At 52.5% G+C, this 23,480-nt stretch overlaps 1 protein-coding gene across 2 annotated transcripts in view; it reads right to left on the minus strand.

Moving 5' to 3' along the window:
- Positions 1-7,860: 7,860 nt before the first annotated feature.
- Positions 7,861-23,480, minus strand: part of SMAD6 (SMAD family member 6) — a 73,892-nt gene continuing 58,272 nt past the window's right edge. For both annotated transcript variants that reach the window (XM_057543433.1, XM_007166123.2), the window contains exon 4: positions 7,861-8,654. In XM_057543433.1, coding sequence (XP_057399416.1) covers positions 8,113-8,654 — 542 coding nt within the window. In that variant the 3' untranslated portion in view covers positions 7,861-8,112. The remainder of the gene's footprint in view (positions 8,655-23,480) is intronic.

Below are 23,480 nucleotides of genomic sequence, written 5' to 3' on the forward strand. Positions count from 1 at the left end.
ATAAAAACCACGGAGCCCAAAGGCAACCAGAGTCTGAAGCAAGAGCAATCTCAGTCGAACCCTAACTCTATCCCTTACCTCCCGTGGGACCTTAGGCAAATTACTGAGCTCTTCCTAGCCTCATTCTTCCATGTATGTAAAATGGGACAGCCATACCTATAAACAGTGGTAGTGTGAGAGTCCAGTGTGAGTATTTCATTAGACCGTGTATGTAAGGTCCTTGCCTGTGGGAGAGGCTCAGTTTATGTCAGTACAACACCACTGCCCTAAAGAAGACAAGTGTTCTAAAATGAGAGCTTAGAAAAGGGCCTGCTTAACCCAAAGGAATGTCCAGGATTTCAGGCACAGGAAGGCAGGTGGCATCGCAGCCGACAAACTACAGCTTATAAAAGAACACTGGCCCAGTTTCTGTGTCTGACGAGCCCTTTCCACTCTGCTTTCTTTCCATCCCAGCCCTCTGTCAAGCCTTTATTCTCTCCTAAGTCACGTCTCAGACCACATCAATGCTCCCATCAGTACCTCTAGTTTTCCAAACCACTTTCCTGCTCCTGAGTTCATTGGTTCCTTGCAACCACTCTGTCAAAGCAGGCCTTAGACCCATTTCACAGATGAAGAAACTGAGACCATCCCCATATGGGGAGGAGGTGTTAGTGAGCCCCTCGGCTACTCCATGCTCCCCTAGTCTTCTTAGCCTCCCAAGCATGGTGTCCAGAGCCAGGGCACAGGCTGAGAGGCATGAAATGCTATGAGCCAGGGTCTGTGAGGCACATGAAAGAATCCCAGTGCCTTGGATGCGGGAAAGCTAGTGGGCACTGGAACAAGAATCAGATAGATCCAGTAACAACCCAGCACCACCAGTTGGCTGTGTGACCTTTAAGTGATCACTTGACCTCTCAGAGCTTTTGCTTCTCATCTATAAAACAGGCATCATCCCACAGGCTTGATGGAGAAGGTGGCAAAAATCTCTTGTTCAAAGATGATTTTCAGTGGCTCTGTGTCCCCTCTCTCCCCAGCCATGGCACATTCCAGAAGAGACTCACCTCAAAGGACTTTGGCTTCTCCCGGTCACTTGAGAGCCCACCCCTGAAGCCTAGAAACTGTCACAGAAGGTGTTGGATGAAATTGCCTGCTCCCTAGCGGGGCACCCCTGGCATCTCCAGGCTCAGAATCAGACAGAATGGGATCCCAAATATACAAACTGACAATTCCTCAATTTAAAACCTTGCGTGGCTCAAGCTGGTTCTTCTTCCCTGTGAGTCGTGGCAGGGACACCCCCTCAGCACAGCCAGGGCCTGGCAGAGATCCTGGCTGTGGGCCCGGATGGGGCCAAGTGGCCCCAAGTGTCAGACCTCAACCCCCTGGAGCCCCAGAGTGAGGAGAGCCTAGGAGCCAGCCAAGGCCTGTCACCAAGGCGCCACTCGGCTTTCTGGGGATCTGATGTGGGTTTTGACATGTATTGACATTCTATGTTGGGCAACACAAAGCAGGGGATTCTTAAAGAGTCAGAATAGTTGTCGTCAGGTCCAGACACAGCAACCATCCTCCCTCCGTGGGTGGACGAGGAAAGGGAAGAGGGAGCAGGGGTGGGAGTGGGGGTCACCATTGCCAAAGGGTCTGCTTCCAATACACACACTTAGAAAAGCACCGATATGCTGCCCATTTTAGACAATTTAAGGAACTTGGCCAACATTCTATGGCCTATGGAGAAGATTTTTTTCCCCTTCTCTACAAAAACTTACGAATAGATGTGTTTCTGTTGAAATGTTAAGGAAAGCACATCTTAGACTGCATGCATGTACGCAGTGTTGTTTATGTGTGTGTTTTTCTAGGCATTCCTAAAGCTCCATTTTGTTCACTGCTCAAAGATGAGAAATAGAAAGCGAAACTATTACAAATAAACATTTCCAATTAATTTGCTGGTTCAAACAAAACTGACCTCAAAAAGCTGGCAATAAACACAGTATTTTAAAAATTCAACAAATGCTAAATGTGACTACAAGCAGGCCCTATTCTAACTGCTTTACAAATATAAACCCATTTAATTTCATCTTCTTAACTATCCTAGGAGGTGTCCATTCTAACACATAAGGAAACTGAGGTTCAGAGACCTTAGGTAACTTACCCAAGGTCACTTAGCTGGAGGCAGAGCTGGGCCTAGAGCCCTGGGAGTTGCCTCCAAAGCTTGTGTGCTCAGCAGCCATGGAAAGTCAAGTTCAGAACTGCTGCCATTCATTAGCAGGATTGGGGGTGGGAGTGGGTAGGAACACCAGCTCTGGAACCAGAGAGATCTGGGTGGGAATCCTCCATCTGATACTTCCTAGCTGTGTGACCTTGGGCAACTTACTTAACTCCCCTGAGCCTCATCTATAAAACAGAAATAAGGATTAAATGAGATGATACAAAGTGCCTAGTACATAACAAGTTCCTCAGTAAATGATAACTGTTATGATTATTGCTAAACAAAGTAAGGGTTCTGTTACTAGCAATTGTCTCAGCTCCTCTCAGCAGATCTAATAGCAAAGTCCACCCTAAATTTTGGAGTGAGCATCAGGGGCTCTCTAGAGCCCCTGGGCTCCCCCCAGAAAGCACCATCAAGCCATCTAGTTTAGACCTTTCATTTCTGAAGGGAAGTTAAAGCCCAGTAATTGGGGTCTCTCCCAGCATCACTCAGCCAGGTCTCCCACGGTGCCCCTAGGGAGTCCAAGGAGGTCGCATTCAAAACCATCTGTGTCCTCTACTCATCACATGAGCTCCCAGTCTCACAGTCAGAAATTCTAGGCATTTCATCTATACTCCACTAGCCTCGCTGTGACCTGCGTTGAAAACAGCAAGGCTGAGAGGCTGTTCCAGCCTTTATCCCGGCTGACAGTCAGCCTAGACTGGACACCCCCTTCCCCAGCATTCTCCACCAAACCCCCGACCAGGCCAAGGTGACACACAACTTCCCCTGGGTTATCCAGGTTGCCAGAAGTCAGCAAAGGCCTCACGATCCCAGGGTGAAGAATTGTAAAACTTTGCCTCCATATGCCTTTTATTAAAAAGCATAGGGAACACAACAATGAGAATGCACTTAATGCCACAGATCTGCACACTGAAAAATGGTTAAAATGACAAATTTTATGTTATGTGTATTTTACCACAATAACACCACCGACAACGAAAGCATAGGGAAGATGAAAAAGTTCTAGGGATGGATGGTGGTGACAGTTGTACAACAATGCAAATGTACTTAATGCCACTGAGTTGTACCCTTAAAAATGATTAAACTGGTCAATTTTATGCTATATATATATATATATATTTTTTTTTTTTTTTTTTTTTTTTACCACAGTTAAAAACAAACAAAACCAAAAAATGATCTGTGCCCCTACCCTTCTTGCCTCTCGACTGCTTTGCTCAGGCTGATCCTGTCTTCACAGAAGCCTTTGCAGCATCTCTGAGAGATCAGCTCTGGAAGGAGCCCCAAGTCAGGGGTTTGGCCCCCATTGGCCACTGCCTTGCTGTGTGACCCTGGTCACCACCCTGACCTCTCTGAGCCTCAGTTCTATGACAGTGACGGAACTAGATGTCCTCTAAGGGCCCTCCCAGCTCAGCTGTTCTCTGAGTCTGTGTTCTAAATCATCAAAGGAACACGCCCCCTCCCAAATCAGGAATTCTTGCTACCACATCCCCAGGAGGGTAGAATAAGACTATAGGACCTGGGGCCTGAGGCTAGGGAAGGAGATGAGGGTTCTTAGGGGCCTGTAAGGAGAAGCCAGCTGGGGTTGTCATGGAGACATGTGATACTAATAAACACACCCCCCTCTGGATGACCGCTTGTTCCTTTAGAGTTTATAAAACACACCCACATCTATTACCTCCATGACCCTTTCATTCCACAAACATCCAGGGAGCCTATCCTCTGTGCCCGGCACTGGGCTGGACCAGGGCCAGGGGGGCCAAAGGGACATAAGACATCTCTGGCTTCTAGGAGACTCCCAGGGAGGAGAGAGGGGACAGCGGCATGGGCAGATCTTGGATTGGGCAGGAGGGAGCATGGGCAGGCTCTCTGTATCCTGAGAGCACAGGCAGTCACCAGAGAGGTCACTGTCACTCGGAGGACTGACAGATTTGACAGTGACACCCACACTGTCCGATTTGGGTGCAGACCATGACTCTGGGTGAACAGTGGGTTGGAGCGGGTGGGAGAGGGATGGAAGCCCAGCAAGAGGCCACAGCAGCTGTCAGGGGGAGGCCCTGGCGTCCCCAACGAGGGATGTCCCAGTGGGTCACTGACTCTATTCCTGCTGGGGAAACTGAGGTTCACACAGGTCAGCTGATGGCCCAAGGCAACAGCGACTTAGGAGATCTGGATTTGAGTCCTCATACCTGCTGAGACCCCAACCCAAGCTTTCTTCACCAACCTGAGCTACATTCCAGGCCCCAAGATGATACTAGGGAGCACTTGCTGACAGCTTAATACTTGGCAGTTGTGAGTGCTTAACAGGCATTAATTCAGTTAATCCTCCTGACAACCCTTGGATGTAAACACTCTTATTGTGTTTTGTTTTTTTTTTTTTAAGATTTTTTTTTTTTTTGATGTGGACCATTTTTAAAGTCTTTATCGACTTTGTTACAATACTGCTTCTGTTTTTTTATGTTTTGGTTTTTTGGCCACAAGGCATGTGGGATCTTAGCTCCCTGACCAGGGATCGAACCCGCACTCCCTGCTTTGGAAGGCGAAGTCTTAACCACAGGACCGCCAGGGAAGTCCCAAATACTCTTACTGTTATTCCAATGAGGCACCTCAGGCACAGAGAGGTTAAGTATATAACTTGCCTCAGATCACCTATCTGGTAAGTAGCAGAGTCTAGATTAGAACAGGCAGCTGCAGCCAGAGGCAGCCGGAACGACGAAGTCCCCTGAAATGTGTGTGTGGGACGGGAGCTTCCAGGACAGGTGGCGGGGGGATGGGGGGCGTTCACAGAGGTGAACAGAGGTGTGTGCATGCCCTTCAGAGCACTGGGGGAATCTATGCCCAGACACACAGGAAGCAGCCAGACCAGGAGTCTTGAGACACGGGGGTTAGGCTCAGCTCCGCCCTGTACTTGCTGTGTGACCTTGGGCTCCTCACAGTCCTCTGAGCCTTGGGTTTTCTCACCTGAAGCATGAACACAAGATCTCCAGGCACCCCCTCTCTCCCAGCTGTGCTTCCCTCACTCGTAGATCCATCTCTCCACAGCCCCTACCCCCAGACATTCCCAGAGACTAAGCAGAGAAAGGAGTGACATGGGGGTGGGCTGTGAAGCTGAGAGGAAGGAGCTATGGAGGGACTAAGGCCTCTCAAAGAACCTAGTCAATAGAAGGAAATCCATTCCCTCTCCGCCCTCACCCCAGGCCTGGGCTTGGGTTTGGGGGCAGTAAGCCCCACCCGCCTCGCTTCCCAGGGCCTGCAGGGACCAGGCTCCCACGACGCTCTCCAGAGACGGGGCCTTGTTTAGAAAGTGTCTTCTTTGGAGCCTGAGTCACTGGATCCCTGGGTGGTCTGGGGGAAACCACAGAGTTTCTGCCAGCACCACAACCGGGAAAGGGGGAGGACAGCAGGTCCTAGCGCCACTTGTGCCCTCAGCAACGCAGCCTGTTCTGTCTGGGACTTGGTTTCCCTATGTGAACTGAGGGGCTAGAACTGGAGTCTCAGACCCCCACAAAGAAAGGCAGCCACCAGGCCTTCTCCCTAACACTCGAGGCCACCCAAGGACCTTAGGGAGGTCCCCAGCCTCAGGACAGGGCAGGCCTTGGAACAAATTACTGCAAGGTTGAGGCCCCCTGGGCCCCCAGAGTTCAGCCCTTCAGGCTCACAGACCATCCCCAAGGGGCAGGCCCACTCCAGCAAAGCCAATCATAACCAGCACATGAGAGGACACCCAGCCAACATCCGAGACAGAGGTTTGTTCTTTTCCCCCCAGGGAGCTTGGGCAAATGACAGCATTTGTGTAAGCATCCATTCCTCCAACTGGAAAAGGAGAATGGCAGAGAACACCCCCCCAGAGGTTCTTGTGAAGACAGGATGCATCAAAGTCACTTCACGAGTAGGAAGGACTCACAGTGAGTTAGTGTCAGTTGTCACTGACTTGCAGATACAGTGACTCCTAGCCCATCCTCACACAGCACAGCACAGCTCTGCTCACTGCGCCCCAGGAGGACCAAGGTCTGCATAGTGGGGACAGCAGAAGGAGTAGGGCCTCCCGGGAAGCTCGGGTCTGAGGGTGGCAGAGTGGAGTGAAAGGGTCTGGGCTGGCTGGCCTGGGTATGGGGACAGAATTAGCAGGGGTGGGGAAGGAGTCCACTGGCATATAACTTTGGGAAACCAAGTGAAATAGTGTAGTTCTTGGAGGATGTGGTGGCCATGACTCCCACCTCCTGGCAGTCACACTCCTGTGTGGTCCCCCCACCCCTAACCCCCAACACACTGTAGCAAGAATGGTTTGTGTGATCAACAGAATATGGCAGAAGTGATGGCAGGATGCTTTTGAGATAAGGTTAGGAAAGACAGCAGCTTCACACTTTGTCTCCCTCTTTTGGATCAGTTGCCACGTCATGAGTAGTCCAATGGAGAGGCCTACGTGGCCAGGAACTGAGGCCTCCAGCCAACAGCCACGTGAGCGAGCTTGGAAGTGGGTCCTCCAGCCCCAGTTAAGCCTCAGATGACTACAGCCCTGGCAGACAGCTTGATTGCAGCCTCACGAGACCCTGAACCAGATCCACCCAGCTAAGCTGCTCCTGCATTCCTGAACACAGAAACTGTGTGATAATAAATGTGAGCTGTTTCAAGCTGCCAAGTTTTAGGATCATTTATTACGCAGCAATAGATAACACACAGGACTTCTCAGAGCATTTAATAGGCTAATGTAAATCTCCAAGAAAGAAGATATACAATGTAACATTCCCCTAAGTTATTTGGCCAAGAAGGCCTTCTTTTTTTGAGTTTTCTCAAGAGAGGAAACTGATTTAATTGATATGGCTCTGGTTAACTTCTAACCTTGATCTGTCTCATGAGCTAGTCATTTACCCTTCCAGAACCTTAACTTTTCCCTTTTATAGAGTAGAAAGAAACCACCTGCCTTTGCATCAATCGTAACTACAGTTCCAGATGGGCAGGTTCTGAGCTACTTGGTGGGGGTATGGGAGGGTAGCTTATCTAGGTCCTAAAAGGAGTTTCACCCTGGGGCTCAGGTGGCTTCTGTGAGGTGGTAGGTGGGTTCAAGACCCACCATCTCAGTCTTTCTTCCACAGGCCATTTCCCCAAAGTGGTGAGAATTAATGTTTTCTAGCTTGCAGACAGCTCAGAGATGAGAGGCACGGACCCAAGTCTTCCCCATCAGGCTGAGAGTTCCTCTAGGCCAGAGCATGAGCCTCCCCCACAGACGGGAAGAGCTTACCTAGGATGGGTGGCCCATGTACTCTCCCTCCTCCCCCTGAATCCTGTGGACACTCTACAGCCATGGGTGGGAAGGAACAACAGAACCTTCTCTGGCCTTAAGAGCAAATATATGTCCTTCCTCCCTTTTCAATGTAATTCCCTCTACTCTAACCGGTAAAAGATTGAAATCAAGTTTCGGGATGCCTGATGGGTCAGAAACCCACAGAAGCCCTGCATGTTCCTCTTTGTTAAAAAGAAGACAGTTTAAAAAAAAAAAAAAAACTATAATGCGAATACTTTATTATCAACGAGTGACTGCTATTAGCTTTTTGTCTGGGCATTAATATTTCAAAAACCATACACCAAACCCAGGCTCTTCCACCTAGCTCTGCTGTATCATTTTCTTAAAAAAAAAACAAACAACAACAACAACAACAAACCATAAAGAAGAGGAAGGAGGAGAAGAAAGAAAATATATCTGTATTATAAGCCAAAGTGCGTCTTTCTTGTTTTGTCCATATACACACATTGCACCATACATAAATAATTACATTGTAAAAATGACTCCATAATTACAAGTATAATATATATTTCCATATAATATATAAAACTTTATATTAAATCTAGGTAGATGATATCTGGGGGGAGGGGTCGTCCGTGGGGGCTGTGTCTCTGGGCACGGGGCCCCCGTTGGCGGGGCAGGTGGCGGGCCGCTATCTGTGGTTGTTGAGGAGGATCTCAAGCCAGCAGGGGCAGGAGGTGATGAACTGCCGGGAGTAGCAGGGACCCCAGCCCTTGGCGAAGCTGATGCGGACGCTGTTGGGGTCGTAGGGGCCGTCGGCGGCGTCGGGCTCGGGCCCGTGCTGGAGCAGGCCGGAGCGCTCGAAGTCAAACACCTTGATGGAGTAGCCGGGGGGCACCTTGCGGACCACCAGGGCGCGGCCGCCGGGCGCGTCCAGCGTGGGGGAGTTGACGAAGATGGGGTGCTCGCCGCGGTTGTAGGCCCACACGCCGTCCGGCTCCTTGCTGAGCAGGATGCCGAAGCCGATCTTGCTGCGCGTGCGCCGCACCGACTCGCTGCGCTGCTCCAGGTTGAGCTGGCCCAGGCAGAAGCCGCTGCCCTGAGGTAGGTCGTAGAAGATGCTGACGGCCTGGTCATACACCGCGTAGAGGCGGCCCACCCGTGTCCGGTGCTCCCAGTAGGCCACGCTGCACCAGTGGCTCGGCTTGGTGGCATCCGGAGACATGCTGGCGTCTGCGGGGCAAGCACAGGGCACGCGGGTGTTACTCCAGGGCAGCGGAAGTGGCACTGCCGCCTGGCCGGTGGGGTTTGAGGGGGGGTCTCTGGCGCCCAACAGACATGGGGAGCACTACTGCGGGCCAGGCCGTCCTCAGATTTAACCCACAGCAGGACCTCACCGCCCACCCCACCCCCAGACACCCACGAAGGCAAGGCACCTACTGTGCCAGGTGCCCATAGGTACCCAAACACGAACCACACCCGGCTCCTGCCTATAGAGTTTTACAAGCCAGCAGGAGAGGGACACACACCCACACACCCAAGGGAGGGACTGAATGGCGAGCACCTACGTTGTTCCGGGTGCCGTGCTCTGCACTCCTCGCTCTGCATGTGACTCACGGGGTCCTCCCTTAACCGTGAGGAGCCACCTTCTCATTTTACAGATGAGCATCCGAGCCTTGGCAGCCGCCAGCAGCCTGCCCGAGGCCACTCAGCTGGCGAGGGGCACCACCGGGATTTGAACCCGGTCAGTCCAAGCCTCAACCTGAACAGAGCGGGGTGAAGCTATCAGAGGGCATAAACCGCCCCTCAGAGGGGACTCAGGCATAGGAAGGCGTGGTGCGGTGGGCAATGTGGCCCCCAGGATCTCTTCCGGCCCAGAATCGGAATCGCGGCTGCCCGACGGCGCACAGCCTCAGCCTGGAGCGTCGCGCAGAGTCTCCCAGTAACCCCCACCCCCGGCCCCTCAAGTTGGCTCTCTGGGCAGGAAGTGCAGCTTTTCACCAGAACTGTAGCCACCTCTGTGAGACGGAGAAGCAGAGGGTCTCTAAGTGCAAAGGGAATCGCTCCTCGAGGGCTCCAGTTTGCCAGCGGCTCCTCTCCGGGCCTCAGTTTCCCCATAGACGGCAAAAGGGTGGCCTGGATGATGGCTGGGATCCCTCCTCACTCCAGCTTGGGGCATCTCTACGTGTCCGCATGAATTTAACAATTTTCTGAGACCAGGCCTAATACCAGGTATAGGCAAGGGACCCATCTTGAAGGGCAGCCCCCTCCTCACTGCTCTCGGGTGTGGCCGGCTTCTCAGATGCTGAAGCGTTTTGACATCTGGTCTCTCCTTCGAGCTCAGGGCTCTGACAAGCAGGTGGGCACCCGTGACTGCCCGGTGGGGTTATGTGTTTCCACACAGGCCCCTGGCTGCGGTTTTTGCAGAGGGAGAAGGTCTGCTGGAGGCCTGATGAGGACACACTGAGGCCCTTTATGGCTCGGCTTCTCCAAAAGAAACAGATCAAAGTCCAATCAAACCTGAGGGAGAAAGCACTGCCAACAACTTCACTCAGGAGCCTGGGTGAGGTCAGCTCTGTCTGCCTTCAGCCCAGCCCCGCCTAGAAGCCCCAGAGCAGCCGGGTGACGGGGCTCCTGACATTCTCTTATGTGCTGGGAGGCCCACCTAGCAGGAAAATGTCCACCTGAGGGGCCTCCTGTGGGCTGCCCGCTCTGCTGTGGCCTGGGGCTGGGCACAGTCCCAAAGGGCATGCCCCTTGCCCTCTGCCTGGCATTAAGATCCCAGCCACAGGTCCCCAGGCCAGCCCCTGAGGACGTATCATTTTGTCTCACGGTCCCCATCCAGGCCCCTCGTGGTTCTAGCTGGTCGGGATGGGGGAAAGAGGCCCTGCTCCCCGCCCTCAGCTGACTTGCCCCTTAGCCAGTGGGCAGAGAGACAGCTCTAGCCCGTGGTAGGTGACACAGCTGCGGGCACTAGGCCAGCCCCAGCAGGTGGACAGCTAGGAACACCCCAAGCCATTGCCCCTTTCTCCATCCATCCAGCCAGCCAGCCAGCCAGCCAGCACGGGTCTGAGAGTTTCCAAGAGCCAGGAGAGCAGCACCATCCCAGCCTGGCCGTGAAACTCCAACACCAACCTTCTCACCGAGCAACAAGAACTCCATTAGTGCACTAGGCACAGAGAGGCGGGGAAGCAAAGAAGCTATGCCTGGAGAACGTCGGGTGACAAGACAGACAACAGGCATCCCTGAGTGCCTCCCACGAGCCAGGCGCCTTCTTCGCAACGGCCTTGGTTGCACCTGTTATCACCCCAGTTCACAGGTGTGGTAACTGAGGCCCAGGGAGGTGCCATAACCGGTCAAGGGCACACACCAGTGAGTGCTGGAGCCAGCATCAGTGCCAGGCCACACTCCCGAGGGGCGCTCTTCTCCATACGCCGGGCAGACACCCCCCAAAACCCATGCACCAAGCAAATGCCCCCCCTTCTCGAAACCTCACCCCGCCTGTAACCATGACTGCTCTCGTGGTCTGTGAGTCCTAGAGGTGCTCACCCACAGGCCGGTGAGTCACTGCCCGACCCAGAAACGAAAGGTCTTCATTCCCTGAAGACTCACCCAGTCCCACTGAGTGAGGGAGTACTGCCATCCCCTCTACAGATAAGCTCAGAGAGGGCCACCCTAGTCATAAAGTGGCAGCTCTGCCCCAGGAGGGAGCCACTCTGTTGCAAAAGGCAAAGAAGCAGTTTAACAGTCAGGGAGTGGGGGTAATGGGATTGAGAGGGGTGGGGTACTTGCTCCTAAAAGGCTTTCCATTCAAGGCCAAGTGGGCCTTCCCGTCCCCCTCCTCTCAGTACCTCCCACCCCAGCCGAGCCAAATGCGCCCTCACCCTCCACCCCCATCTCATCAACACCTGTGTCCCTGGCCTTGCCCCAGTCAGCGCTCCTCGCAGGGGGATGGGACCCTGTGAGTGGGGATGAACCCCACCCCCTCACCGCCCCGCCCCAGAGCTGCCCTAGGGCCCAGCCTGCCCCATCCGTGGCGCTCAGGGACACTGCCTGGGCCAGGCCTCACTTTCCGCAGCCTCTTTGCTTGAGCAGACTGGGTAACAACTCATCAGGCCTGGGCTCCAGGTCTTCCAAATTCCAGGGGATGGACTGCCGCCTCTGAGAATCCCTCTCTGACCTCTCCCTCTGTGCGCCTAGAGCCTTAAATGCAGTCCCTCCCTTGGCCTGAGCAGGTGTCTGTGCCCCTGGCTGGCCTCAACTCTCAAGGAGGAAGGGGTGGGTCTTAGTCCTTTCTGCATCTGTCCCAAGTCTGCATGTATCCCCAGGGTGCTCTTGGAACACCTGCAAGGGAAGAAGGAAGGAAATAAAACAGATCCCAAGTGTTGGCACACTGCCCTCACCCCTACCCCCGCCCCCCGGAATCCCAGCAGGTGGGGCCAATGCCCTCAGGCCCAAGGGGGTGCTGGGCAAGGACTAGGGTCTCAGGTCTGATCCTGAGAGAGCAGGCCGGCAGGTGAGCCCATCACCATGCTTGGGGCCTCCCTGTCCCCATCTAGCTCTTAGGGTCTCTGGGCTCCAGAGCTGGAGGGTTTCCCCCCACATCATCTCATCCAGGGAGCCCCGATGCTTTGGGCTTTCATAAACCAATACACTGTTTAATGGAGGAGTTGGGAATGTCATAAGGTTACCATGGTTTTACTTTGTCACACATACAGACTTATTAAAAACCCCAAGACCATCTACTATCACTAGCACAAAAGAAAGTAATTTGATACTCACAAAATAGGTAGGACCTAAATCAGAAAATTTTAAATTAACACATTTAGATTATAAGAAATTTTCTTATTTCTTTCACCATGGGCCAATGAAAACTTAGTCCTGAGGCTGGCCTGTGGGAACCATCATTTGAGTCCAATGTCCTTGTGCCTACAAGATGGCACCTCCGGGGGTATCGGGTGACTTGCCCAAGGACACACAGCAGTGGGTGGCAGAAGTGGGACCAGAACTAGAGACCCCAGATTCTAACCTAATGCTTGTCACATGATCCAAAAGGTTTCCTAGTGAGACAGACCTAAGCTCTCACCACTGACTGGATATGTGGCCATGAACAAGCCACTGAATGTCCCCAAGCCTCAGTCTCCCCATTTGTAAAACGGACTTATTCATAACTGAGCGCCTCATTTACACAGTCCATCTTTGGATTTTCTGGCAACTCTGGCAGCAGATCAATTGGGAGCAGAAAGAAGCAGCTGTCTGTCTATTCGTCCCAGCGCTGGCCTAACCCTTCCAAGGCCAGGGCTCCTTAGGGGTGTCGCGGGTCACGACCCAGAGTCACCAGCATGGGAAGTTACAATAGGACAATGGACGGCAATGCCCTTTGCAAGCGGTAAAGCACTTAACAAATGTTAAGGTTTAGCTCCCAGCCGGTACCTGAGATGCAAGGAGATGCTCAGTAAGCGAAGGAACGAAGGGTGAAGCAACGGATAACTGAACGCAGGGGACACAGATGAGTGCTCCTGGAGTCCTATTTACACACACACACACACACACACACACACACACACGTGTATTCCGATCTCATGCTGTGTGTTCAGAACAAGCTGACCCTCCCTCTGCGAGAAGGCAGGCACCCCCAAACCCAGGGTCACCTCCCCACTCCTCACAGACGCAGAGCCCCACCTGACCCACCACACCTCTCGTCTGCGGCCTGGGCTGCCACTCAGGCCGCGAGGGGACAGTCTCTTGCAGAAGATCCTTTGCTTCTCGTGGCTCCAGGGCTGTGGTCCCGCCATCAGCCTAATTAGGAACCAGCTCCTTAATTGCAAATAAATACTGCGGAGTCAGACCCGAGTGAACAACATCAAAGATGACCGCGCTCTGACCGAAACTCCTGCTCGCTACCCCCTGCTCAAGGCCTGGCCTAGTTCCCAGCCAGACTCTGGGTCCCAGCTGGAAGGGTTCCAGGGGGAGGGGGAGAGGCGAGGCGCGGTCTGGCGCGATGTCTGGGGCAGATCTGGCGGAGCGGCACCAGGCCGGTGTCCAGCCTCCTGGCCCTGATCAGGCAGGCCATCTCCCTTCTCCTGGCCTCAGTCTTCCCTTCTGAACAATGAGCTCTACATTTCTGTGATTTCATGCATGTTCACAGCAGCTCTACTCGTAATCACCCAAACTTGGAAAGCAGCTCAGATGTCCATCAACAGGAGGATGGATGTTATGGACTAGATGTTTGCGTGTGCCCCCCCGCCCCAAATTCACGTTGGAAATCTTAACCCCCAATGTGACAGCATTAGAAGGTAGGGTCTTTGGGAAGTGATTAGGTCATGAACTGGATTAGTGCCCTTTAAAAGAGACCCCGGAGAGCTCCCTCATTCCACCGTGTGAGGACATAGCAAGAATACAGCCATTTAGGAACCAGGAAATGGCTCTCACTAGACACCAGATCTACCAGCCCCTTGATCTTGGACTTCCCAGACTCCAGAACTGTGAGAAATAAATATGCATTATTTAAGCCACCAATTTATGGTACCGTTATTATAGCAGCCCAAACAGACTATGATAATGGGCAGGCAAAAATAAGGCTCATCCATACAGTGGAATACGACACACCAATAAAAACGAACAAACTACTGAAACACACCACAATGTGGGTGAATCTCAGATGCATCCGGCTGAGTGAAAGAAGCCAGACACAGAAGACGTGTTGTTTGTTTCCATTGATATGAAATTCTTGAGTAGATAAAACTAACCTACAATGACAGAAATCAGAACAGGGATTACTTCTGGGGAGTGGGGATGAGGGAACTTTCTTGGGTGCTGGAAATGTTTGATATCTTGATTGGTACAGTGGGAACCTGGGTGTACACATTGTCAAAAATCATAACCTATGCACTAGAGAGCTGTGCATTTCATTGTACGTATGGTGCCTTGAAAGAATTACAACGAAGATAGTGGAAATGTGCTGCTAGGCCAGCCCTCTGTGGCCATCCTGGAGTGGTCCCAGCAGGGCTCCCAGGGGGCCCAAGGGACAAGCCCTGTGTTTCCAGGCTGGACAGGGGCGGCCTGGCCGCCTGGTGGCACCCACATTCCTGCCACCAGAGGGTGGTGATGCCTGCGGCGGGCAGGAGGAGACTGGCCTGACAGTAGGTCCTCTCCCCTGCACTGAAGCCGGCCCCTCCGACGGCTGGCGTTCCTTCCTCTTGGCCCCTCTGCCCAGCAAGGGTGCTTCGAGCCCAACGTGTAATTCTGTCGGGGTGCTGGGGCACCAAGGGGGCCAACTGCGTCTGGGGGAGGCAGGGAGAGCTGAAATCCCAAGAAAGCCTTTAACTTCTTCGAATCAGCAGTTTTTTGTCAAAACAAAGGGCAGGAACGTTCCTGTGTGCTCCCCCGTGGGCCGCACGCTCCAAAAGCCTGAGCACACGCAATGCAGCTTGTTTTCCTTGTGATTCCCCCCTTTCCACTGGGCCAGACCGCCTTGGACTCACCCATCCTGGGAGGCAAACCAGAGACATGCCCAGATTAAAGTCTACGATCCCTTAGACTAAGGAAGCTGGATGTGGAGGCTCAGAGCATTCGCAGGAAGCTGGACCCTGAGTCCCCCGGTCTCCAGGGCCTGGCTGGGCCGCTCATGCTCCTGCTGTTGCACACCCCCTTGGGCCTTAGCAGCCTCCCTGCCTCTCCTGGGGCTGGCCCAGCCACACCTCAATGAACGATGAAACATGGGCAGACCCCATCGAGAGCTGGGAAGGGAGACTCAGAGACTCAGAGAAGTTAAGTGACTTGCCCAGGGTCACCCAGCAAGTTGGTGGCAGAGCCAGAGAGGAGCCTAGGGCTGGCTTTTCCAATCCCCTTTGCACAGGGCCCCACTGGGGCCTCCTACCCTTCTGGAAAACTCCTTTCTTCTGTCCCATGTCATGCCTGTGGCTTTAAGTTACCATCCAACCAGCAGCTTTTTCATCTGAGGCTCCCAGGCCTGGGAGTAATTACGTGGCCCTGCATCTGGTTAACCTAACACCCCTTTAAAAGCCTTGTTTGCCCATTAGATAAGTAGTTTTTGTTATCAAACTAAAGAGGGAAAAAGAAGTTTCCACTTAACCTTCCTTTGTCATTTTAAGCTACAGAAATGGCTTCAGGTTTTGCAACAAGTCCAGAGATACAGCATTAATTAGAAGCTCTTTTTTTTTTTTTTCTCTTTGTTAAGGGAGGGGGAGACCAGTCCTTTATCCACTGGGATCCGGCAGTAAAAGCAGAGAAGGAATGTGCACAGGGCCATGTTAATGGTCAACAGCTTAGAACAAGCCTCTCCGCTGAATGCTTTCCAAAAGCAGGGCCCAGCTGACAGGAGTTTCCTCTTATTCGCTCCCACCCGCCCCTCCCCACCCCCACCTCAGCTCCAGCACCTTTGGCCCCTGGAGGAAGCCAGGCTTCCAAGAGGAAGTTCCTAATCGGTCATTACATCACGGGCGGTCTAGCCACCGCCACTGCCTGCACGGGGTCCACCTTGGGGGCTCTTTCAGCCGCTGGTCTCTGGGGCCAAGGACTGTGCTTTGCCACCACTTTCCAGAGAGTCGACCAGCCGCTCTGCTCTGTGGGTGGGTGGGTGTGTGTGTGTGTGTGTGTGTGTGTGTGGGTGTGTGTGTGTGTGTGTGTGTGTGTGTGTGTGTGTGTGTGCGCGCGCACGTCTTGTGTGTGGTGCAAAAGGAGAATGACAGCAAGGGGAGGAGGGAGGCCAGGAAATGCGTGATCCATGTGGCCAAAATTCATGATTCTGCAGATGCAAAAACTGAGACCCAAAGAGGGAAGGGAACTTGCCAAGGTTACAGGGAAAATTCGCAATACAGTGGCTAGGACCAGTTGGGTGTCTCCTGCACAGGGCCCGGAAGCCAAGCTGCCTGCATGTGAATCTCAGCTCTGCCACTCAATAGTGGTGAAATCTTGGGTAAGTGACTTCACCCGCTGGGCCTCAGTTTCCTAATCTGTAAAATGGGGATGCAATCAGAAGTTACTGCCTCGGGCTGCTGGGATTAATTTCAAGTGCATTGAATAATGCCTGGTTCAAAATAAGCACTCCATAAGTAACAGCTATTATTTTTCACTAGTATTATTACCACCATCTTATCTCTATATGTTATTTGTATAAATTATTTAATAGATTGACTCAGCCTGTATAGTTCATAAGGGTATTCATAATTAGGTGATAATAATACCTGCAATGTTCCAATGGAATTGAGAATCAAGGGGAAATAAGAGGAGGAGTACTAGTAGTAGTAGTAATAATAACAATAAAATAAGCCAGCCAGTAGTAGTAGTAGTAATAATAGTAATGATGATGATTTACCAGCCAACATTTAATGAACCTTTACCAAATGCCAAGCAGAGTATGAAGCACTTTAAATGCAGTATCTCAACATACTGTTAATCGTCTCAGTAATTTCTATTTTAAGATGCAGCTGAGGCCTGAATGTCAGGTAGTGTGTCCACAGTCCTCAGCTAGGAAGTTGCAAAGCTGGGGTTCAAGCTCACATCTATCTAGAGACAGGGGGCTTTGCATTACTCTCATGGTTGCAACCTATGGGCTGCAAACCTCCAGAGGCCTGCCGGGTAATGGCACAGGGGCTGTGCTGTAATAACCCACCCGTGTCCACTCCAAGCTGGCACGTGGAGACTCTATAAAGACTGGATGTTAAAAGTGGCCCTTGGATGTGGCAATGTGGGGACCCCACCACACGCTGCCCACCTTCTGCGAAGACTGGGGGTTTTCAGAAACCATGCCATATAACAGCTATCTATGGTCCCCTATGCAGCCCTGCAAACACATACACTTTTTTGGTTTTTAAGTACAGTTTCTCCCATGCACTCCCACCACCCCTCCTCAACACAAAGAGCATTTTCTAAATGCACTGCAATGATGAAGGGTGACCTTGGGAAAGGGCTGCTGACCCTGGCTGAGAAACTGGAGTGTGGGAGCTGCCGGGTGCTCTGTGCTCTGCACCAGGAAGCAGAATCACCTCCATTCTCAGAGGACAGACCCCAGGGACAAAGGCCACGCAGCAATGCAGCACGGGAACCCTGACCGACGGCCTCTGAGCCCAGCTCCTCCCTGCTGTGCCCTTCGTGCTGCCTCATCTGCTCTTTTGGGGAGTCCATGGAACCCCCGCCCTGAGGGGTTTAGAGGGATGTGAGTATAAGGATAGTCAGTGGCCGCCCAGCTGAGTCGTAACTGGCCTTCTCTAGAGAGAGACCTGCTGGGCCCAGCAGGAAGGCCTTTCTTCTGGCCTTGGCGCCCTGACCCCAACCTGCTCGGCCCCAGGTCTCTGGCTGAACAAAGTGGCGGCCTGGGCTGAGGTGGGTAAGGTTTCCATTCATCTATCTTGTGTAGTAGTCAAACAGATCCTGAAAAGACGAACTCCTCTTGCAACCCTGACATAAAACAAGCTTTCACCTGGGCCCTAATACACACAGGCCTGCTCAGAGTCTCCTCCACAGGTAGTTTCCCTGGCACCTACCAGGACCTATGACTTCTATCAGCATCCTTCTCGCCCTGCCTCCCTGGCAAGATTGTTCCAGGTTCCCCGGGCCCAGTGGGCAGTGGCTTTTCTCCCCAGACCTCGGTGCTCTGTGGTCCAAGCTCCCTTCTTAAAAACACTCTGCAGGCAGCTCCAGCTTCTGAGAGCCACACTGAGGCCGCCATCAGATCACTCTCCATCAGAGCTGAGCATTCAGACTCTACCCCAGAAACACTGGTGTGCCGGCCTGGCCTGGCCCTACACTCCTAAAGGAAAGCCCAACACCCTGAGCCAGAAAAGACAAGGCCCAAGGAGGCAGGGCAGGGGAACCACTCAGACTTCTAACAGGGAACCAAGTCCAGGTGGGAAAATTCTGGTTCCCTGTGCCCTGGAGGTAAGGACGGTGAAAAGCATCTGTCTGCAAGGGGAGGAGAGAGCCGGCGATAAGCGGCTTATAAAATCAGCCCCACATTTTCCAGAAGGAACCAGTTTCTGCGGCAAAAGCCTCTGAACTTTGCTCCCATTCCAGGTCTTCTTTTGTTTTATCACAAAGTCAGACTCTGAGTGTGTTTGTTTGTTTTCTTAGCCAGAGACCCCCTGGGATGGGAAAGCCTGGCTTTTCATACTGCCCCTGGAAAGATTCTAAAAACACACTGTGCACGATAATGAAGCTGGGTACCTCAGTCCCCAGGAAAGAGAATGCGGTTGTGAGAAGGGAAGGGGCCCCCCAATCCTCCCTGGCTGTGGGCCTGCCCTGCCGATGGCCGAACTCCTGAATTCACACAAGAACCAGGCCCCTGGCTGCTCTTCTGGGTTCCTGTCTTGGCGGAGTGTGGGTTTTCCCACCTTAGGCTTCAAGTGCCAAAGTTCACTGACTCAGCCCAACCTTGACTTCCCTGTTGAAGAAAATCGGCCCTTTGGGGGTTCAGATGGGGACAGCCTGGGCGTGTGTAGAGGTGTGTTGGGGGCCGCAATCTGTGGCAGTTGGCGGTGTGCTTCAGGGAAGCCCATTTGGGGGTACTTTCCTGCCCTGCAGGCTACCAGAGCTGGGGGAATTCAGGACACCTCCATTTCTCTTCTATTTCCCAAATACAATTTGAGTTTTATTGGCAAACCTCCTGCCTTAAACTTCTACTTGGACCCAATGTAAAGCCATAAAAGCAAAGTACCTTAAAACTGCCCTCAATCAGCCTGTCTCAGCAGCTCTGCGGGGCAGGAACCTGCCCTGGTGCAGAAACATCCCAGGGGGTAATCAGGGGAGGCACCCCTGCTACTGGGATCCCTTAGTTCCCGGTGCTTTGAACACCCCACTCTGTGTGTACTTTGTCCATCCCACTCTCTCTTGATCTGGAAGATTCCCTGAGACCACAGGCAGCAGAGAGGTGAACTAGTGCAGATCTTAACAGCTGGGTTACTGTGGGCAGGTGACCACGTCTCTGAGGGCTGGGACCAGCTACAGAATTTGGGGGGCCCAGTGCAAAGTGAAAATGCAGGGCTCCTTGTTCAAAAAGTATTCAGAATTTCAGTGGCGAAAGCATAGCCTTAAACTGAGCTGAGGCCCCTTCTGAGCATGGGCCCTGAGTGGGGCACACACTGGACACCCATGAAGCCAGCATAACAACTCACTCAAAGGGGTCAAGGGCGGGGGGCAGGTTCATGACGGGCCTAGCAACGGTAACTGGCACTTGATGAACATGAGTTTCCTCCTCCCTTCCCCAAAGTTTGTCAGACTCTTACTCAACCATCAAGACCCCGATGTCACCTCCTTTGAAAAGTCTTACTCAGTCCCTGGGTCTGAACTGCACGGCCCCTCCTCCATGACACTCTTTGATGCCATCATCAGGAGGGTGTGTGTCTCCACCGCACCCACCTGCAAGCTGGCTGGCCTGGCATGAGGCGTCACTCATCTCTGCCCCTCCTCCCCTGAGACCTAGCACCCTGCCACCGGACGAGGGCACTGTCAACAATGGGCGATGAATGGAATTTCACATCCAAGAGCTGGGAGGGAACTTGGGAAATCATCGGGTTTTCCCCAGGTCTGAAAAAAATGCAGCAGCTGTACCGTTCCCATTGAACAGATGACACCACTGAGGCTCAGAAGCCAGGACACTGAGTGGGGGAGGGAGAAGCAGCATCCCTACTTGCTGAGCCTCATGATGCAGCCCCACCAATGGAATGCCAGATGAGCTCGCTATGTGCCACACTTGTTTCAGTGGCTCAAAAAAAAAATCGCCTAAAACCTACAGTTGTCTGGCAATGGGGGTGGATTTAATTTCTCAGACTTGCTAAGTCTATGAGGGTGAATGGAACAGGGAGCATAGCTGTCAATGGAACAGCCAAAGAATAGGATGGGGAGCTGGTTTTCTTATTTGCAAAGTTCTCAAAAACAAGCCTCATCTAACACCAGCCTGGTGTCGTTTACCAACGAGCCAGTATCATGTGACCTTTGCAAGTCAAATACACCTGCCTTATTTACATTAAAGATGCACTTTGGGATAAACACCCCCAAATTAAAGTCCCTGGGTGGGGGCATTCAAATTAAATCCTTGCATTAAATCCTTCCCTTAAAAATATCCTTTTGTAACACAAAGGTATATGATCCACACCTCTTTAGTGAACACAGGGTCCTACATACTGGATTTTCTTAAAGTGAGGGTTGCCTGGATCACACACATTTCTGGAACAAACAAGAGTGCTTTATAATAAGCAAAAAGCTAATATTGACTGGAGAGACCATTAAGCCCCAATTAAATACTAATACCTGCTGTAAAGAGCACAGTAACATGAGTTTTAAAGGTTCCCTGCAAAAATGTTGCAAGATGACCTAGGGCTTGGCAGAAGCTCACCCCTGCAAGCCGGCCTCCTGTCTGTGGTTGTGCTACTGAGTAAAACTGAAGCAGCTGAAGCTGCTCGGCACCATCTGTGCCCAAGCTCCAAGCTGCCTGGAAAGGAATGGCTTGTTTGATATGGGGCTAGAGGTGCAGAGAAAGGAGCACGCCAGGCGGTCCGTCCATCACATCAAGCCAGCGGGTGGACACAGCCCCACAGCCTTGCGCCCCATGCCTCAGCCCCAAGTCCAGGACCCGTTTCCAAAGCAGAAGGAGGCCAAGCTTGGTTCTCACAGCCCCTGTAGCCCAAGCCAAGAAGGTGACTCTACCCCCATTGATAGTGATGGTGGAATACTGTTTCTAACTGTGGAGGGTTTTCCAATTCTCCAAGCCCATTCAAGCCCATTTTAGGTTATGGAATATAAAGCTCAGACAGGTTGGGTGACTGCCCACAGGGGGTTAACGAGGAAGGAGGACCAGGGCTCATCCACGTCTTCGGAGGCCAAAGGTGCTCCTTCCACTGTCCGCGCGGCGCCCCACCCCCACTCACCCCCGCTCACCCCGGCTCACCCCCGGCCAAGCATCTTGGGAAAATGAGTCACCAGCTCAGTAAGTTTCTCAGAGTAATTCTTTAGTCTGTGTCCAGGTACACATGGGCACACGCTGCACGACTCAAGTCAATGCAGCAATAATGTGAGCGCAATTGTCACAACTGTCAACCGTGCTTCTGTTTGGTCTCCTATTCCCAAGGCTAACTTTTCAGCCAAGAGGGGCACAAGGCTTCTTTGCCATGATCCAATTCATAATCCTTAATTGTCTTCTAGGAAAGACAAGGGGACCAGGGAGACCTATGGACAGAACCCAACCGATGGTAATGTCCAAGTGCCTTCTAGAACTGCCTGCTCCTCCTGAGGGCTGTTTGCAGCCACAGGGACCTGTGTGATAAGGGGAGGAAGGAGTGCCTTTCCTGAATCATGGGGAAGCCTGAAGGGGCTCTTGGGGAAGGGAACTGAATAATCGTGTCTACCTTAGCAAGCAGCACACACCTGGCACGCATGGGGTCAGCAAACATTAGCAGAGCTTTACTAAGTAATGATCCTGCCATCGCTGGGTCACTACTGAGGCGTCTCCCGTCAGCCTATGGGAATCCGGCTGCTATTGGCCACTGTCCGTCCACATACCCCGTCTCATTTAACCCTGAGAACAATCCTAGGAGGTGGGTAGAATCTTACAGAGGAGGAAATGGAGGTTAAGTCCCCTGCCCAAGGTCACAAAGCCAATTAGCTAGAATTTGAACCCAGGGGAGCCAGACTCCACACCCACTCTTCCTTCCATCCCTCTTTGCAGAGTGTGACCCAAGGGGCACTCAATTTCTAGCCTATACTAGTTCCACCAGATAGTGCAGTCTCTCTCCTGGCCACCTCCTCCACTTGAGACCTGTACCTCCTCCGCCGCGGCTGGTGCCTGCCCCACTGCGCCCCGCCCCCGGCCCCCCGCACCTCTACTGCCTCCCTTCCCCGTGGGCACAAATGGCCCTGCAGGCCACCAGGGTCTGCTTTCCTGGAGCACATGCCCAAGTTGGGCCCACTAAGGAGGACCTGAAGTAATTCAGCCCATAAATCATGGCCATTGTGAATTTCCCTTTTCGCCACAGGCCAAGTCAAACTCTTCCTTCCCCCACTGTAGTTAACCACTCTTGGTTCACTGTATCTCTCGTGGCTGGCTCTGCCTGGCCGGGGGCCAGCACTCAATTATTAATTAATCTGGGAGGCGCAGGTTGCATTCTTGGCCACCTAACCACTTCCTCCTCGGTCAGGAACTCACAGGCCAGGCCCTTTTAGTTACATCAAGCGTCTCACAACATCCCAGCCCTATCTTGTGGCCATAGCTGCCAAGAAAGGACGCTTAAAACCAGAGTTAAAAATAACAGCAGAAAACCCAAACACCCAGAAGTCCCCTTTCCCAACTCCATCCCACAGCGCCAGCCCTACCTGTGTGCAAAAGCAAAGCGTGCCTCAGTTGCTCAGGTGTGAAATGGGACCACATCCCCTCCCATAACACGCAAGCCGCTGCGTGTGTGTGTGGGGGGGGGAAGGGGGTAGCTGGGGAGCCCTCCCCTCTGAGAATTCTCACTAGCCAGAAAGAGAGACACCAAGACTTAAAACGAAGCTAAGAGGCAATCCAGAGGCTGGGCAGGGGAAGGTGCTGCCGCTGACTTCACCTGCTCGCTTTATCCTCACTGGATGAAGAAAACTGATAGGCAGCTGGGTGAGCAGAGGGCAGGAGAGGCTACAGCCGAGTTCAGGTTTATTCAAGTGGTTCAGGCGACTTTGGGCGTGAGGAAGAGGATGGAAATGTGAGCCTCTCTTTGTCTGGGTCAAGTCTTTGGGAGGTCTTTGCATGGACAAACACCCCGTGAAATGTGGGGATCAAGCAGAGCAAGGTGATCAACCCTGGTGTGAAAGGTAGCCCCCCTGTGACAGTGAGGCCCAATTATGAAATCAGACCACGGCTCTCCTGAGATCAGTGCTGAAGCCTTGGGCCAAGTGGGACCATGAATTCCTGATTAGAAGTAATGCTGAAGGGTTGACGCCTATGCTACTGGGATGAACGTCAAAGGTAAGCTGCAAGACCGGTGAAAGACAAACACGATAGAGGGACACAACATATCAGGTCATAAAAAGGGATAAACATCTGTTGTTGCTGGAAATTGCTGTCAAGTATCC

This window comes from Balaenoptera acutorostrata, chromosome 3, assembly GCF_949987535.1.
Source record: "Balaenoptera acutorostrata chromosome 3, mBalAcu1.1, whole genome shotgun sequence".
In the NCBI taxonomy this organism is placed as follows: Eukaryota; Metazoa; Chordata; class Mammalia; order Artiodactyla; family Balaenopteridae; genus Balaenoptera; species Balaenoptera acutorostrata.